Here is an 18,579-nt window from a genome sequence, read left to right as displayed (position 1 = left end):
GCCTGCAATTGCACAGGCCTTGGCATCAGGCATGAAATCAAACTGTTGTTCAGCCAAAACTCCACTGACCCACCTGATTTCCTGGTTTAATGCCAGCCTCTCACCTTCCTTGCTCTGCATTCACAGCCTTTAATTGCATCATGGACAAATCCAACTCTTGGTCAGGTATTGGCCACAGGTGAAAAAGCATTTAATTCAGTGATGTTTTATGGAAGAAGAAATATATCAAAGTATTTGTGTTGGCGGCTGGAAATGTTCAAAGTACGGATGGGTGAAATCCAGAATTTATGACAAAGTAATTACAGTCCTGCAGGGAAATGCACTTCTACCCTCAATTGTACACCAACATCTCCCTAGACCTTCACTTCTATATAAGACAGATGAAGAATGGCAAAAAGTACTGTCATCAAGGATCAAATAAACAATGAGAAGTAGCTGCAGCAGGAACCCAGAGAAATAGTGCCTGAAGAAAATTAACCCATCCTACTAATGCTAACATTTCTGCAGCAGCTTTCCCCCAAAAGCTGATAGGACACACAGTGAGACTCCTTTCTTTCTCTAGCCAGAACAAACTTTAATTTCTCTCTTCACGGAATCACACACACATTTCCTTTGGGACTGCCATTATCAAAACAACAATAACCAACAGGTATCTCTCCAATGCTGTCAACCAGGTTCAAGTACATCCCATCAGGAAAAATAAAGGAAAGGAAATCAATCTCACCGCAAATCAAAATTATTTGGGTTCAAAGTGCCAAGGTCTGCCAATTTTCCCTTCAGAAACTGAAAACCAGAAACTTGCCAGTGAGCCTAAATGTAGGATGAAAACGTTGTGTTGTGCCTCACTTCCTGCTCTGAATGGACAGGGGTTTACACTCTTCTTTCATTCCTTTATGGAGGCACGGATCAGCACTTTCCATCCACACAACATCGAGTAACCCTGGGAAAAGTGGACAGAGGTGCAGAAAGTCTCCAGAAAAACAGAGAGAGGGAGTGAAAGGGCTCATAGATGCATGGCACATCAGTGTCCGTGAGTGGCTCTTCCATGCTGGTGTTTGTGCATGGGCTCCACTTCCCATGGGTGCCCTTCCTGAAAAATTCTCCAGAATCAGGAAGGCCATTATCATCCTACCTACACAGTTATCCTCCTTGTTTGAGGCCTGTCATTACTTTCCAGGACAAGGAAAACAGGATCACAGCGTGTATACCACAGGTCTTGCCACCAGCCATGGAATCAAATAATTGTTCAGCCAAAACCACACTTACCCTCCTATTTTCCTGGTTCAAAGTTAACCTCTCACCCTCCTTGTTCACATTCACAGCTTTTAGTTGCACCATGGACAATATCCAAGTATTTCTCATGTATCAGCCACATATGAATATTTGTTTAATTCAGTGATGTTTTATGGAAACAGAAGTTTATCAGTCTTTGTCTTGTGCATTGGGTTTGAGAAGCAAAGTTTTGGTAGCAGGGGTACTCCAGGGGTGGCTGCTGTGAGAAAAAGCAGGAGTTTACCCTGTATATGACAGAGCCAGTTTCATCTGCTCCAAGATGGACCCACCACTGAGCCAGTCAGCACTGGTGATAATGCCTCTGTATTGACATACTTAAGGTTTGAAACCTGCTGCACAACAGCAGCCAGGAGCGATGAGTGGGAATATCCAAGAGAAACAACTGTGCAAACACCAAGGTCAGTGGGGAAGGAGAAGCTCCAGGTGCCAGAGCAGAGATTCCCCTGCAGCCTGTGATGAAGACCACGATGATGCCAGTTGTGTCCTGCAGCACATGGAGGTCCATGGTGGAGCAGATATCCACCTTGCTTCCTGTGGAGGACCTCACAGTGGAGCAGGTGGATGTGTCCTGAAGAAGGCCGTGGTCCTGTGGTGAGCTCACATTGTAGCGGGTTCTTGGAAGAACCCGTGTACCTGTAGAGAGGAGTCCATGCTGCACCAGGTCTGCTGGCAGGACCTGTAACTCCTGCAGGTCACCCCTGCTGGAGCAATCTACTCTTAAAGGACTACACCGTGTAGAAAAGAGCCCTTTCCTCTGAATGTCCCCAAGTCGAGTCTGTTTTGCCCATGACAATAACTGCTGAGTGTTCTCCCTCTCCTTTTCTGGACCCACAACCCTTCCATTGTGTTTTTTCTTTCTCTTGTCCAGCAGCTTTCTGGGCATGTGGTGGCTCTCCAAAGTTAACCCATCACATCTTGGCAGCTGTCAGCCTTCAAGTTATGTACAGAAACTATTCCCCCAGCCTGATAATCTATCAGTCTTCTACTATTTGAATGTTTTAAGAACTACCAGCTACAATGAGGGCCAGTTCTAGAGCTGAACAAAGAAACAAGTCGATCATGGGAAACCTGCAGGAGTGTAAGAATCACAACTTAACATTTCAGATTGTGTCAGCTGTAGTAGGTACACAGAAAAAATCACTACTTGTTAACAAGTACACACAAGGCTTACAGGAGCTCACACCACTGACCACAGCCATAGTTCCTCAGGGGAACTCCTTTGGATAATAAGGAATAGGAAAATGCGCGGAACCAAATCTGTGGGACTCATCTAAAAATTAGGACAAAATGAACTTTTAGACCTTCCTTTTAGCCATTTTAAATGATACCACAGTCAGCTCTTGCATCTGCCCTTTCTCTTAACAGTCTGAACTCTTCACCCTACACAAGTATCACATAACAAAAGAGCTACGCTTGCAGAGGGACGCCAATGAAAAAATGTTGTGCACAAAAATTTGTAGAACACAAGGACCACAACACGGGCACACTCAAAGAGATTTATCTGCTTGTTCCATAAAATTTGAAGAAACATAAAAGGATCTGAAGACCGTAAGCAGTATGGAGCTCAAGTACAGTCCTGGCCATCAAAATGTCAGCTGAAACGCAGCATCATCTTTCTTCAACACAAGGGAAACTCAGAAAATACCTTACACTACCAAATAATTGCAAAATTTACATTTATGTGTAATAACCAACATTCATAGAAATATCATGCAACAGGAAAACAAACTGATGAACACACAACTCTGCTAGTCGTATGCTGAGTAGTGCAATACCAAAAATAAGTCACCTTCAGACTCATGTTCTGCACGGCACCAATAAACCCTGGGAATCAACAAATCACGTGCCTTGCCTGCCCCAGTACCTCCTCACATGCAGTAACCCGGGGCCCTCCTCAAACCCTTCACAGCTCGCACCATTTTCATTGATCTTCATTATATGCAGATAGACTCCACCAAAGGAAAAGTTGCACAAACAGCTTTTTACCGTGGCTAATACTCAACTTCTCACCTTGTGCATGTGAAAAGCAACAGCATTTATTCCTTTGATATTTGAAGGAAACACGTCTCTGAAAGCCTTTCCCTTCACTGTTGTAAAAATGAAAGGCACATGCCGGACAGTCGGAAAATGTAAAAGATCTGGTCTTCCACACACCATCAGAGAAAATTCCTGACCTTTAGCTCCTCAAAACAAGCAAGTCTCACAGTTATCACAGAGAAGAGATCACAGCATACATTCTTAATAATGGCACTTAAGGTAGATAGATATTTCAGGTATTTAGTAGGAAAGAATAATCTGTATAACTATGCTGTTAGTGAAAACAACCCTGCAGAAAAGCAGCCTACACGCAGACAGGGGAAAACTGCCCAATACAAGTGGAGAAACATGTCTTCTGGCAAACCACGTTTCCAGTGGCCCTGAACAGTCCCTCATGCACAGATCCCACGACTCACATCTCCAACCATTCACAAAGCACATGATCCTCTTTGACCCTTACAATTGATAATAGCATGTTACCAAACGCTACAGAAATACAAAGTATATGTGTCCCTTCTGCTACACTTACATGGACCTGACCCTCATTCGCGCAAACAGAAAAAGGACGGAAAACAAAATACCCGCGCCTATCAGGCACTCCACACTAACTTGAGCAATCAATGAAAAATATGGCCCTATATGAACGAGAGGCAAGAGCACAAGGGTCTCCATGTGTGGGTCTGCGTCTCGTCGAATCGAAGTCCAGAGGAATGACACAGAAAAGAGAAGAAAATGCAGACTAATAAAAAAGGAAAGGAAAAAAAATGTGGTTCGAAAAACTCACCGGGAGAGCGGCGGGGTCAACGGGACGAGCGCCGGCAGGGTCCTCCTCCCCGAGCAGCGGCGCGGGCTCGTCGGGCGGCGGCCGGGCCGGCAGGGTGTCGCAGCAGCTGCCGCCCGAGAAGCGCAGCTGGCTCTTGCGCGAGTCGGCCGTGAGCGACACCTCGTGCGAGTAGGACTGCAGGAAGGCGCGCACGCCGTCGATGCCCACGAAGTGCGAGACCGGCACGCCGCGCAAGACGCCGCTGTCGGCCGCCAGCAGCTGCTCGCGGCGCCAGCGGCGCAGGCGCAGCGCCAGCAGCAGCAGCAGGAAGGCGACGAACAGGCAGGACACGGCGGCCACGGCCAGCACGAGCCAGCGCGTCAGGCTGCCGGCCGGCTCGCCCGGCGCCGCCGCCTCGGCCGCGCTGCCCAGCTCGGCCAGCAGCTCGGCCACGCTCTCGGCCAGCACCACGCTCAGCGTGGCCGTGGCCGACAGCGCCGGCCGCCCGTGGTCCTTCACCACCACCACCAGGCTCTGGCGCGCCGCGTCGCGGGCCAGCGGGAAGCGCGCCGTGCGCACCTCGCCGCTGTGCAGCCCCACGCGGAACAGCCCCGGCTCCGTCGCCTTGGCCAGCTCGTACGACAGCCACGCGTTCTGACCCGCGTCCGCGTCCACCGCCACCACCTTGGCCACCAGCGCGCCGGGCTCCGACGAGCGCGGCGCCAGCTCCACGCCCGACCAGCCCCCCTTGCCCGATGCCCCAGGCGGAGCCGCGGGCGGGTAGAGCACCTGCGGCGCATTGTCGTTCTCGTCCACGATCAGCAGCCGCACCGACACGTTGCTGCTCAGCGCCGGCGCGCCGCCGTCCTCCGCACGCACCCACAGCTCCAGCTCGCGCACCTCCTCGTAGTCGAAGGAGCGCAGCGCGTACAGCGCGCCCGTCTCCGCCTGCACCGACACGTACGACGACAGCGGCGCGCCCCGCACCCGCCCCTCCCACAGCCGGTACCGCACGCGCGCGTTCTGCCCCCAGTCCGCGTCCGTCGCGCGCACCGTCAGCACCAGCGCGCCCGCCGCGTTGTTCTCCGCCAGCCGCGCGCTGTAGCGCTCCTGCGCGAACACCGGCGCGTTGTCGTTCACGTCCAGCACCCGCAGCGCCAGCACCGCGCTGCTCTGCAGCGCCGGCGACCCGCCGTCGGCCGCCCGCACCGTCACGTTGTACTCTGACACCTGCTCCCGGTCCAGCTCTCTCGCTGTCACCACACGGTAATAGTCGTCAAAAGATTTCTCCAGCCGGAACGGGACGTCCCTGTCGAGCGAGCAGCGCACCTCACCATTAGCCCCCGAGTCGCGGTCCTGCACGTGCAACAGGGCGATAACAGACCCTGGCGGGGCGTCCTCAGAGATCTCATTCAGAGCCGATCGTACCGAAATCTCTGGCTCATTGTCGTTGACATCTGTCAAGGTGATCACGACTTTTGCCGTGTCTGAGAGCTCTCCACCGTCCCGTGCCTGCACTTTCAGTTCATGGGAGGAGATCTCCTCGAAATCCAGGTTTTTCTTAACAGTTATTTCTCCTGTCTCAGAGTCCAGGTAAAAAAGTTCTGAGGCTCGGTCTGAAATTTTATGGAAGCTGTATTTCACCTGCCCGTTTAGACCCTCGTCGGCATCAGTGGCAATAACGGTGACGAGGGTGGAGCCCACGGGCACGTCCTCGGGCACACGCACCGTGTACTCCGCCTGGCTGAACACGGGCGCGTTGTCATTCGCATCCACCACTGTCACACGGATCCGAGCCGTGCCCGTCCGTGCCGGATCGCCGCCGTCAATCGCCCTCAGCACCAGCTCGTGAAACGCCGCCTCCTCCCGGTCCAGCGCCTTCGCCAGCACCAGCTCGGGACGAGGATCGCCATCGGGGCCCGCCTGCACGGCCAGCGAGAAGTGCTCGTCGCCGCTCAGCTCGTAGCTCTGCAGGGAATTCCGACCCATGTCCGGATCATGAGCCTCGGCCAGGAAAAACCTTGACCCCGGGGCTGTTGTCTCGCTCAGCCTCAATTCTTTTTCTGCCTCTCGAAAGCTGGGGGCGTTGTCGTTAATATCCGTGATTTCCACTACGATTCCATAAACCTGCATTTCCCCCGCCGCTATCAGCTCACAGCGCAGCACGCATTTCTCCACCTGCCGGCACAGCTGCTCTCTGTCGATCCTCTCTGCCGTCACTAAATTTCCTGTCTTCTCATGCAGAGCGAAATACTGGGTCGTGCTTTCAGAGACAACGCGGATGTCGCGATCGCTGAGCTCCGGCAGCTGCAGCCCCAGGTCCTTGGCCACGTCGCCCACGAACGAGCCCTTGGGCATCTCCTCGGGCACCGAGTAGCGCAGCTGCCCCCACGCCGCCTCCCACGCTGCCAGCAGGACGGCCCAGAGCAGAGCTCGCTGCCGCCGGCCCCAGCGCCTCCCCGCCGCGCACATCTCCGCCGCCGGCACCGCCCCGCCGCCGGTACCACAACACCGTCGGGAGCTGTCCGCCGCCGCTCACCGATCTGGCTCACGGTGTAGCTCCGGCGCTCTGGTCCCGGCCGCTGCTGCCAGGCTCTTCCGTCCCCGCACTGTGGGGACGATCGCAGACCGCTCCGCTGACGACTCACACACCGGGAGAGCAAACAAGCTGGGCCGCAGCGGGCGGGGCTGCAGCGCTCCGAGCTTCCTCTCGCTCCTCTCGGTCAACAGCGGCGCCCGCAGCCTCCTGCCGGCACTGCACGCAGTGTAATGTGGTTCTTCTAGTAAGACGTACGGGGTATTACGAGACTTTACACAGCAGTCCAAAAGCAGCACTTTCATCACAAATATTTGTAAGAGTAATGATTCAATTCCCGGCACAAGGGTGGCCAAAGAAAACCGTCTCTGATATACAGCTGTAGGTTACTTCAGCACTCTTCACCCACTCTATCTACAACTACCCAGGAGGCAGGAAAGCACCGGTAACGAACCTGTTCTGTTTATAGATAATTACACTCAATCAAGTCATTTTATAATCCCAGGGAGAGGCTTTCATTTTGTCAGAAATCAAGGTGTAAAGGGCTGACGCTTGTTAGCTAAACCTTGTTCTAATTATTGTGTTTTCATGCAGCTATGGCACATTTTCAACAAAATACTTTAAGACAGGGGGAAAATAGAAGTACAGCCGCAGACCTTACACTCTGGTGACCCTCGATAAATTTTCAAGTATACCTGCTTCAGGTGCCTAAACTGTCATTTGGCGAATCTCCTTCACATTTGGTATATATCTTTGGATCTTAGAGCCTTATCCTTTTAAACAGACCTATGTAACAAATATCGTGTGAATAACCCCCAGAAACCTAAGAGAACGAAATCTCTATACAAACATACTTCATACGAACACACTACATACAAACATACATTCTCTATACAAGAATTCTCTGTCCAAACACCTCTCATTTTGTAAAAAAGATAAGAAAGAGTCGCTGGAACTAAAAATCCGATTTTTCTTTTCCGTAAAAAAAAGAGAGAGAGAGAGAAAGAAACAAAAGAGGGAACTAGCAGCCAGGATGGAAAAAGAAAGTTAGCAAAATTAACTCGTCCTGCTACTGGTACCATTACTGACATTTCTGCAACAGCATTCACGCAAAAAAATGAGTGACGGTCTCTTCTTTTATTCAGGATGGAGAACCTGTCACTTTTCTATCCATGAAGCACAGAAACGAGTCCTTTTGGAGTCCAAGACCGAAAAAGCGGTACTCAAGGGGCATGTGGCCAGTTTTAACCAAGTCCCAGAAAAGAGTTTCAGGATAAACCAATCATTAAGGAAAAGTCTACAACAGTTAGTATCTGCATTATTTCCCCAATTCCTTCATGAAGAACCGGCGAATCTACTGCACAGTAATGAATCCCCTTGGCAGTTACTAATTAACACGATTTTAGTCAACGCAAGAGATGCAGACAAAACCTCCTAGATTAATCTGAAGCTGTGATCACCGCAGAACTAAGTGCTACGGCTAACTGCCTCTTCTTAGAGAAAGAAATAACCCCGTTCTTTCATTCCTTCTCGGGGAAACGGACCAGCCTTTCCCACCTACACTACCCGGGGAAACCCAGGGAAAAGAGGGCAACGGTTTGGAGAGGTTCAGGGAAAACAGCAGCTACTCGCGGCTTTACAGACCTGTGGTGCGTCGGGATCGGCGGGCGGCTCTCCCACGACGGCGCCGCTGCTGCTCGGGCTCGGCTTCTCGCAGGAATCCCCGCCCAGAAGCTCCTCCGCAGACAGGATGGGCACCGGCGGCGGCGGCCAAGCGGCCTCGGGCACGGCGCGCGCCGGCGCCGCCACGCACAGGTTGTAGGAGTAGGGCAAGGTGCCCTCGCAGAAGTCGGCCGGGAAGGCGGCGCCGGCCACCGAGAAGCGCTGCGCGCCCAGGCAGCGCAGCACGGCGGGCGGCCCGGCCCGCCGCAGCCGCGCCAGCACGGCCAGCGCCACGCTCAGCACCAAAAGCGCCGACAGCAGCGCCAGCGCCAGCACCAGGTAGAACTGCAGCTCGCCCGCCGCCGCCTCGGCGCCCGCCGCCCGCTCGCTCAGCTCCGGCAGCGCCTCCTGCAAGCTCTCGGCCAGCACCACGTGCAGCGTGGCCGTGGCCGACAGCGCCGGCTGCCCGTGGTCCTTCACCACGGCCACCACACGCTGCTTGGCCGCGTCCCTCTCGGACACGGCCCGCGCCGTGCGCACCTCGCCGCTGTGCAGCCCCACGCGGAACAGCGCCGGCTCCGACGCCTGCACCAGCTCGTACGACAGCCACGCGTTGCGCCCCGCGTCCGCGTCCACCGCCACCACCTTGGCCACCAGGTAGCCGGCCTCGGCCGAGCGCGGCACCACCTCGAACGCCGCCGCCGCCGGGGCCACGCCTCCCGCCGCCGCGCCACCCGCCCCCGCCGCCGGCCACAGCACCCGCGGCGCGTTGTCGTTGCGGTCCAGCACGAACACGCGCACCGTGGCCGTGGAGCTGCGCGCCGGCGAGCCGCCGTCCTGCGCCCGCACCGCCACCGCCAACTCGCGGCACTGCTCGTAGTCCAAGGAGCGCTGCGCGTACAGCGCGCCGCTCCGCGCCTCCACCGACACCAGCGCCGCCGCGCCCGCGCTGCCGCCCGCCAGCCAGTAGCTCACGCGCCCGTTGGCGCCCGCGTCCGCGTCCCGCGCCTGCACGCGCACCACCAGCGCGCCCGCCGCGTTGTTCTCCGCCACGTACGCGCTGTACGCCGCCTCCTCGAACACCGGCGCGTTGTCGTTCACGTCCGACACCTCCAGCACCAGCTCCCTGCTGCTCCACAGCGCCGGCCTGCCCCGGTCCACGGCAGTGATGGTGATATTGTAAGCGGAGACATTTTCTCTGTCCAGGGCCCTGGCTATTATTAGTTTGTATGTGTTCTCTGATGAAGGTTCTAATTTGAAAGGCAAATTTCCGTCCATTTTACAGCTCACTTCTCCATTTTCTCCCGCATCTCTGTCACGGACATTAATCACAGCTACAACTGTGCTCGGGACTGAGTCTTCTGGTATCGGGTTCAAGATAGGCAGGAGGGAAAGGGTTGGCGCATTGTCGTTTACGTCTACAATGTCTATGTGCACTTTGGCGTGTGCAGTGAGCCCGCCCCCATCCTTGCCCTCCACACTCGCTTCATAATATTTCCTTTCTTCATAATCTAAGGGTCCTGAAACCTTCACGTCCCCTGTCCTGGGGTCCAAAGTGAATACCTGGCGGACACTTTTTGCTATGTCGCTGAAGGAGTAGGTAATTTCTGCATTTGTACCTTCGTCATTGTCGGTAGCTTTCACCTGAAAAGCTAAGGAGCCTTCTGGCAGGTTTTCCATCAGTCGAACCTTGTAGATTTCTTTCGTGAATACTGGTGGGTTGTCATTTGCGTCGGTCACGTTAATCTTAATCTGGGCTGTCCCGGATCGGACTGGATCCCCACCATCTACCGCCGTCAGTATCAAATGGTGATTTCTCTGTTTTTCTCGATCTAAGAATTTCTCCAGTACCAGCTCCGCGTGCTTCGTCCCATCAGGGCTCTCCCTCACTACGAGGGAGAAGAGTGGGTTGGGGGTAAGTTCGTAGTTCTGTAAAGAGTTCGCCCCAATGTCGGGGTCTCTGCCGCTGCCCAATGGGAACCTGGTACCAGGAGGCGTCGACTCGATTATTTCTATGGTAACAAATTCTCTGTCAAACTGCGGCGCATTGTCATTGATATCCTGGATAGTAATACTCACATGAAATATGTCAAAAGGGTTTTCCAGGACTGCCTCCAAGAAGAGGACACAGGGCGACACGGCCCCGCAGATGCTCTCTCGGTCTATCCTGTCGTTTACACGCAGATTTGTATTATCTTCCTCGAGAGTGAAGTACTGCTTTTCGTCACCAGCAACTATCCGCAGCTTGCGCGCCGGCAGCTCGTCCGCGCTGAGCCCCAGGTCCCGCGCCAGCGGCCCCACGAGCGAGCCTCTGCCCAGCTCCTCGGCCATGGAGTAGCGGACCCGCTCCGCCGCCGCCCGGCACCACAGGCACAGCAGCACTGCCAGCAACGCGACCCGCAGCGCGCCTGCCCAGCCCTGCGCTGCCAATCTGACCTCCATTCCTTGCTTTCCTGAAGGGTATTCTCCGGACGATTTAAAATTAGGATTTCCGGGTAGCTAAACAGGTATCCGCGAGAAATAAATATATGAAATCCCTGTTGCCGGTCGGAGGACGGGCTGAGCCGAGCTGTTCCTGCTTTTCTCTCTGCTCTGCGCAGTGCAGAGCAGCGCTACGCGGGGGCCGGGGAGGAGCCGACGGCGGAGCAGCTTCTCCGCCTTGGCCAACAGTGACACCCTGAGTCCGTGTCTGAGAACCGCAGCGTCCAAGAGAAAGAATAGCCCGAAGGTCCTGCTCTGCACTCCCTTGAATCGGGAAGGATTGGAAAATACAGATGTTGTCAGGAGCGAAAAACAGAAAACCTCTATCAGTACTGAAACCTTGCATCTAGGAATTCCCATTGTCTGAATTCCTTACACATGCAAGTCTTCTGTCCGACAGATCCCCCTCCGTTTCTTGAGGGATGTGGGGCAGGACCTTGATCTCTGCCACGCTGTGATCTTACTGATCTCCTGGGTGGGACACTCGGTGTCCCCGCTGCCATCATCTCGCCTCCGTGAGGGAAAAGGCAGGGCGGATCGAACGCTGAAACACTGCTCGTGGGTAGCAGGTTTATTTATGATAGCTGAGAGATCCCCAACTAACACTAAGCTTTCCATTTTTGAACGGTGGTCGTTGATGGACAAGCCAAGCCGGGAATCCCAGGTGCTGAGAACACCACAGCGGTCACATCAGACCTGATCCCATCTCTTTTGACGTTTAAAGCTCAGCAACATCTCATCAGTACCCATACAACCCAACCCCGAATTTTTTTGTGTGTGTCTCCCACAAACCACTCCCTGATATCCTAAACAAGCCAATATTGTAGCTGGTCTCAGGCATTAAAGAACATTTCCTGGGAAATGTTGACGGCAGTCATGGTTGTTTGAACAACCAAGAGTAAACAGACAGAGTCCTTGCAAAAAGCCATTTTATCTTACCTGTAAGCTAGAACCTCGTGTCTCTTATAGTAAAAAACCAAACTCAAACCCACAAACAAAAAAATAACAACAAAAACCCTAAGGAAGTCTGTATTATCACAGCCCCTTATGCAGAAGGCGAGGGGAGGTTAGAAAACTCTCCACTCTGTCTACTCGGTGGAGTTGCTCTTGCACATGCTCCAGTCCTGGGCCTCTGAGATGCCAATGTCAAGACCTCCTCCCCTTCGCAGTAACATCTCATTAGAAAATATGTTTTCTTGCTAGCTCTGGCAGTTCATCCAGTGAAGGCTAATTCCTTTCCCTCCAGCTGCACCTACACACAACTTACGGTAACAAATTAATAACCTGTCAGAACAAGACGTGGATTTGAATTTGTAATGTTCCAGAAGCCACGCAAGACTGTGAGCATCTCCACATGATACCGAGAGATGGATGTAGTTATTTACACGGGGTCAGGGGAACTCTGTTAAAACATGTCGCAGTCAATTCACTGCCTCCTATACGGCCAGAATTGCTGTAACAACCCAGACACACATTTTCATGCATCACACACCGAAACGCTGTCCAAATTCGTGTTTTCAAGATTAACTCGCAGTCCAAAATTACTACAATATAAATAAATAGTGGTGAATGGTACTTTGCATTTAAGTATTTTTTCATCTATATTCTAATAAATATACTCCATTTCGATTACTATACCTGTACAGTAATTGACAACTACATTTGTATCGAATCCAAAGGTTAAGTCACAAAGCCCAACAGTGGGAAAAAAACTCGATCAGAGGAATTCGTCACCATTTAATATGAATCTCTTAGTAGAAATTCTAGTGCCCTTAAGTGGGATTGATTAACTCGTTTGTTGAAGGCAGATATGGAAGAAATCTGGGACTTCAAGGTGTCGGCTTTTAAGCTACAAGATCCCCGAATTCTACCGGAATTTGAGAGTTGATACAGGGGATTACAATGAAGTGCTGGGTACCGGGTACTAGCAAGTATTTAAACAATTTCAAAGAACGGTGAGAAGAAGACCAAGAGAATGAGATTTCCTTGTGCAGTTGCACATGCAACAGAACCTTCCAGCCTTGGGGAAAGTGAGATAAAAAGAGCTCTGGCAAGCGGTAGAGAACATGGCACATAAAACACACAAGGCAGATTCAGCATGCATTCAGGAGATGACATTCATGAGCAAGTGACTATCTTAAAACTTGGTTTCCAAGACTGTGAACCATGCACTGTGAAAAGTCTATGGCTATCCGAAGGAACCTAAACACGGCGTCCACTAAATAAAGTTTAAAAATTAACGTACCTGAAAGGCAACATGCCCAACGTTTTCGGAAACTTGATCTCCTGAAGGGACAAGATCACCCGAAGCTTCGCCTGGTGGTCGGGCCGGCAGGGTGTCGCAGCAGCTGCCGCCCGAGAAGCGCAGCTGGCTCTTGCGCGAGTCGGCCGTGAGCGACACCTCGTGCGAGTAGGACTGCAGGAAGGCGCGCACGCCGTCGATGCCCACGAAGTGCGAGACCGGCACGCCGCGCAAGACGCCGCTGTCGGCCGCCAGCAGCTGCTCGCGGCGCCAGCGGCGCAGGCGCAGCGCCAGCAGCAGCAGCAGGAAGGCGACGAACAGGCAGGACACGGCGGCCACGGCCAGCACGAGCCAGCGCGTCAGGCTGCCGGCCGGCTCGCCCGGCGCCGCCGCCTCGGCCGCGCTGCCCAGCTCGGCCAGCAGCTCGGCCACGCTCTCGGCCAGCACCACGCTCAGCGTGGCCGTGGCCGACAGCGCCGGCCGCCCGTGGTCCTTCACCACCACCACCAGGCTCTGGCGCGCCGCGTCGCGGGCCAGCGGGAAGCGCGCCGTGCGCACCTCGCCGCTGTGCAGCCCCACGCGGAACAGCCCCGGCTCCGTCGCCTTGGCCAGCTCGTACGACAGCCACGCGTTCTGACCCGCGTCCGCGTCCACCGCCACCACCTTGGCCACCAGCGCGCCGGGCTCCGACGAGCGCGGCGCCAGCTCCACGCCCGACCAGCCCCCCTTGCCCGATGCCCCAGGCGGAGCCGCGGGCGGGTAGAGCACCTGCGGCGCGTTGTCGTTCTCGTCCACGATCAGCAGCCGCACCGACACGTTGCTGCTCAGCGCCGGCGCGCCGCCGTCCTCCGCACGCACCCACAGCTCCAGCTCGCGCACCTCCTCGTAGTCGAAGGAGCGCAGCGCGTACAGCGCGCCCGTCTCCGCCTGCACCGACACGTACGACGACAGCGGCGCGCCCCGCACCCGCCCCTCCCACAGCCGGTACCGCACGCGCGCGTTCTGCCCCCAGTCCGCGTCCGTCGCGCGCACCGTCAGCACCAGCGCGCCCGCCGCGTTGTTCTCCGCCAGCCGCGCGCTGTAGCGCTCCTGCGCGAACACCGGCGCGTTGTCGTTCACGTCCAGCACCCGCAGCGCCAGCACCGCGCTGCTCTGCAGCGCCGGCGACCCGCCGTCGGCCGCCCGCACCGTCACGTTGTACTCCGACACCTGCTCACGGTCCAGCAGCTCAGCAGTCACCATGCTGTAGTAATTGTCGAACGACTTCTCCAGCCAAAACGGGAGGCCTTCGGGTATGCTGCACTGCACCTCGCCGTTCGCCCCAGAGTCTCTGTCTTGGACACTGAATATTGCTATTACTGTCCCCAGCGGTGTATCTTCTGGAACCGGACTGAACACGGACATAACGACAATCTCGGGAACGTAGTTGTTTACATCAGAGACCTTGATGAATACCTTACTGTGGGAAGAGAGTCCTCCCCCATCCCGTGCTTGCACCATCAGTTCGTAAAACTCGTGCTCTTCGAAATTCAACTTCTCTATTATCTCAATTTCTCCGCTTTCCGGATCCATCTTAAAAGTCTTGTCAAACTTCTCCGGGATTTTAAAGAACGAGTATTTCACCTCGGCATTTGGCCCCTCGTCTCTGTCAGTTGCTGTCACCTGTAACACCCGACTTCCCACGGCCACGTCTTCTCTCACGGTCACCTTATACACAGACTGAGTAAATTCTGGAGCATTGTCATTTCCATCTATCACAATAATTTTAATTGTTGTCGATCCCGATTTTACCGGACTCCCGTTGTCTGTGGCTGTCAGGATTAAATTATGAGCAGCCTGCTGTTCCCGATCCAAAGATTTCATCAGTATTAATTCCGGATATTTCACACCATCATCTCCGTTTTTCACGTCCAGGGTGAAATAGCTGCTCTCACTACATTCATAATTCTGTAAAGAGTTCACTCCTATGTCGGGATCATGAGCTTTCTCTAATGGGAAGCGTGTACCTGGTGCAGTATTCTCGCTGATTTCTAAGACACTGCTGCTTTCTGGGAAACTGGGAGAGTTATCATTAATATCGAGTATTTCAACTTCCCCTTTGTAAAGTTTCATCGGATGTTTTACAAGAATTTCAAAATGTAGAACGCATTTAGGAACAGCGGCACATATCTCTTCTCTGTCCACCTGCTCCATCATAGATAAGTGGCCGTTGTCTGAGTCCAAAAAGAAGTAGCGTCTCCTACCTGTGTCAAAAACGTGGGCATCGCGGTCTCGGAGCGCCAGCAGCTGCAGCCCCAGGTCCTTGGCCACGTCGCCCACGAACGAGCCCTTGGGCATCTCCTCGGGCACCGAGTAGCGCAGCTGCCCCCACGCCGCCTCCCACGCTGCCAGCAGGACGGCCCAGAGCAGAGCTCGCTGCCGCCGGCCCCAGCGCCTCCGCGCCGCGCACATCTCCGCCGCGGCACCGCCGGCACCACAACACCACGGTCAATTCCCACCGCCGACCGCAGATATGATACCCGCTTCGGCTCCGGCTGCTGGTCCAATTCTTTCTCCGACTCACAGCTCCTGGTCGCCGCCTCCTTGATGCAGCACGGTTCCGCAGCGCGGGGACGATCGCAATCCGGCGTCTGCCGAGTCAGAGAGGGAGGGGGCAAGCGATCCTGTCCGCAGCGGGCGGGGCTGCAGCGCTCCGAGCTTCCTCTCGCTCTTCTCGGTCAACAGCGGCGCCCGCAGCCTCCTGCCGGCACTGCAGGCACCGAGCGCTGCCGAGCAATGCCCGCCCTGCCTTGCCCACGGGGACCGCGGAGAGCCACGGAGCCATCAGGCTCCGTCCAGCGGAGACCTCCTGCTTCTGCTTTTCTCCAGTCCTTTGAGAAGCTGATCAAGACCGGTAAGCAGGCAGAGGCATCCTTGTGCTGTTTCTGCCGCACAGGAAGATGTTTTTGTAATGGCGATACAATTTAAAATTCTCTAAACAAGCAGAAGTATTACTAGTCATATTCCATTAGTTCAAAAGCACAATTTCCCCCACTAATTGCCTAGCTTTTTTCAGCAGTCATGGTTGGATGACCTTTTTATTCCCCTCACCTTTTCTGCCAATGTGTCTTAATATTGGAATTCCATTAGCAATCGTAGATTTCCAAATCCCATGCAATAGCACAAGCCACCAACTGACTTTTCTATGTTCAGTTTCCTCAGGCGGTCTCGAACCTGATGTTCTCTTATAGTGGGAGGGATGTTTTTTCCCCAGTCCCTGCCTTGAGCTCCATCCATTTGATAGGTGTGGGAAGAGACCTTGTAAATGATGATTGAGACAAAGATATGGCTACTTCAGCCTTCTCATTGTTCGCTTTTTATCAGTTTGTCAGTTGTGCTCATCAGGAGATGTACAGGGTTTTTTTACCTTCTTCTTCAGTCTGACTTACCTGTAGAAGCCCTTCTTGCTGTTCTTTGCCTTCCTTGTAGAGTTCAGCTCCAGCCATGCCTTGGCCTACCTGCCCCTATCCCTACACAACCAGACAACATCCCTATACTCTTCCCAGGACATCTGTCCCTACTCCCACTGCTGTGCATTTCTTTCTTGCCCCTTAGTTTGACCAGCAAGTCTTGCCTCAGCCATGCTGGGCTGTTCACTTCTTTTCCTGATTTCCTACACATGGGCTCAAGAGGTCATGCACTGTATGGAAAGCACCCCTAAAGATCTGCCAGGTCTGTTCTGCTCCCTTGTCTCTCAGAACACTTTCCTCTGAAGGGTCCCATTCACTAAATCTTTTAAGAGCTGGAAGTTTGCTTTCCTAAAATTCAGGGTCCTGACTTTACTCTTTGCTTGATCCATATCTCTCAGAACTGTGAACTTGACCAGTGCATGATCATGGCAGCTCAGGCTGCCTCCAGTCTTGATATCTCTGATTAGCTCACATGTATTGATGACCAGCAGGTCCAGAAAAGCATTTTCTCTTGTAAGGAGAACTGGACTAAGGACTTAATCCTTCCTAAAGGGCACCTCCAGTGAGCTTCTTGAGAGAGCTCAGCAGTGTGTACAGGCCCTTTAAGACAGGAAACTGCCTCCCCCTCCCATAGGGTAAAAGCCATAATAAATAATCTGTTAATAAACTGCATCGGACACTTGAGGTCTCAATCTGGAATGACCCAAACCCCAGAAGTTTAACAACAGAAGGTGATGGTCCCTAGTGATCTCAGTCAGACACACCAACTCTCTTTTATAACACACACTAGTGGAAGAGATTAGTGCAGGTAATCCTGCATCCCTTTAGATGTGGAGAACATGTAGTAAAAGTAACTTCACACAGGAATTCGGCCACACACAGAATGCCAAGCAGATCCTGGTCCCAGGAAAGGAAGAGTGCCCCTGTTCCACTCAGTCAAGGCATTATAGGACTTTCATAAAATAAACCAGTTTTATTCATAATTTTTAGAGTTCCAGTAAAAGAAGTTTGCATGCAGACTTCTTGCTTGCAGGTGACTTTCTCATCAGTGGCAAGGGGGACCTGCCTACAGGTTTCTTGGTTACAGGGAGATGAATATAACCTTCCACCAATGTATTTGTGGAGCAGAACACAGCACAGCAGTGGCCTGTGCCTTCCCAGATTAACTGGATTATGGATCACTTCATCCTCGATGTACATCAGTCTTCTGGTCAGCATCACTACACCATTCCTTCCCCAAGACTTACCTGTTCATCTGGGCCTTGTGGAAGTAGTCCTGCTGCAGTCTTCTGCATTTCATGATAGCAAAGCCTCTCCCTAGTAGCAGCTTTTACTCACCAAATTCCCACCTCCAGGCACTCCCAAAAAATACTTCCCAAGGGCAGTACTCCCTGTTTTTGTGCCATTCTTTTCCAAAATTCTTACACCTGAAGTGTTACAAACACCTCGTAACTGCTGCCATCTGCAGATGCAGCTGTTAGAAGATTTGAGAAGGCCACTCTCCTACATCACAGCTTTGCAGAGGCATTTGCACACCCAGGGCCTCTGTTGAGGTAGGGCCCAGTTTCCCCTGACCTGGCCTATTACTGGACTCCATCTCATCCAGAAGGTCAATGCTCAAAAGAACCATAGAGGCCTGATAGACATTCCATCATCCTCCCAATTTTCCTGACTGCTGTATCAGCTGCATCTTGAAACTGGAGAAATGTGCCCACTCACCCACTACCTAGGCAAAAGGAAAATACAAAGACTGTCTCCACACAAGGCATTCAGGTGTTCTCTTTATTTCAATTTTACACTCAGGGGTATTCAAGTTTACAATGTTAAACTTTATAACTTCAGCACAACAACAGTGTGAGGCTTTCTGAATGTTCTGTGCCTAACAGACATCATTCAAGTCATCAGTTATTATACATGGGGTGGCAGTCCTTAAGCAGAGTAGGAAAGACGATGCTCAAACACAGTTCAGAGAGTAGCAGGAGAAGGGGCAAAAAGGAGAATGCAAATGCTCTAAGACAAATGCAGAAAATTATGTGGGGACAGCTTTCTACTCCCAACAAGAAACCACTCTATATAGGAAAAACAAGAAGACCAAAATCAATCTCCTTTTTACCAT

The 18,579-nt window shown here is 53.1% G+C and overlaps 4 protein-coding genes across 4 annotated transcripts in view; all 4 read right to left on the bottom strand.

The window, feature by feature from the left end:
* The window catches only part of LOC309578480 (protocadherin gamma-C5-like), a gene marked incomplete at its 5' end in the record, with an annotated part of 214,695 nt that extends 203,962 nt beyond the window's left edge, over positions 1-10,733 (bottom strand). The window contains one exon of the mRNA XM_082291158.1: positions 10,674-10,733. Coding sequence (XP_082147284.1) covers positions 10,674-10,733 — 60 coding nt within the window. The remainder of the gene's footprint in view (positions 1-10,673) is intronic.
* Positions 884-6,565, bottom strand: LOC309578635 (protocadherin gamma-A5-like; the record flags this gene model as incomplete). The annotated part of the gene is made up of 2 exons (XM_082291399.1): positions 884-940; positions 4,115-6,565. The coding sequence occupies 2 exons, from the start codon at positions 6,563-6,565 to the stop codon at positions 884-886; spliced, it is 2,508 nt and encodes an 835-aa protein (XP_082147525.1).
* LOC309578634 (protocadherin gamma-B5-like) lies at positions 8,238-10,622 on the bottom strand (the record flags this gene model as incomplete). The annotated part of the gene is made up of 1 exon (XM_082291398.1): positions 8,238-10,622. One exon carries the CDS (start codon positions 10,620-10,622, stop codon positions 8,238-8,240), a length of 2,385 nt encoding a protein of 794 aa, XP_082147524.1.
* A 411-nt stretch (positions 10,734-11,144) lies between the features above and the next one.
* On the bottom strand, positions 11,145-15,465 carry LOC309578699 (protocadherin gamma-A5-like; the record flags this gene model as incomplete). The annotated part of the gene is made up of 3 exons (XM_082291490.1): positions 11,145-11,439; positions 12,040-12,056; positions 13,018-15,465. 3 exons carry the CDS (start codon positions 15,463-15,465, stop codon positions 11,145-11,147), a joined length of 2,760 nt encoding a protein of 919 aa, XP_082147616.1.
* Between the last annotated feature and the right edge of the window lie 3,114 nt (positions 15,466-18,579).

Source organism: Coloeus monedula, assembly GCF_965178545.1.
Source record: "Coloeus monedula genome assembly, chromosome: 15".
NCBI classification, from domain to species: Eukaryota; Metazoa; Chordata; class Aves; order Passeriformes; family Corvidae; genus Coloeus; species Coloeus monedula.
This window is presented reverse-complemented; position numbering and strand designations above follow the sequence as displayed.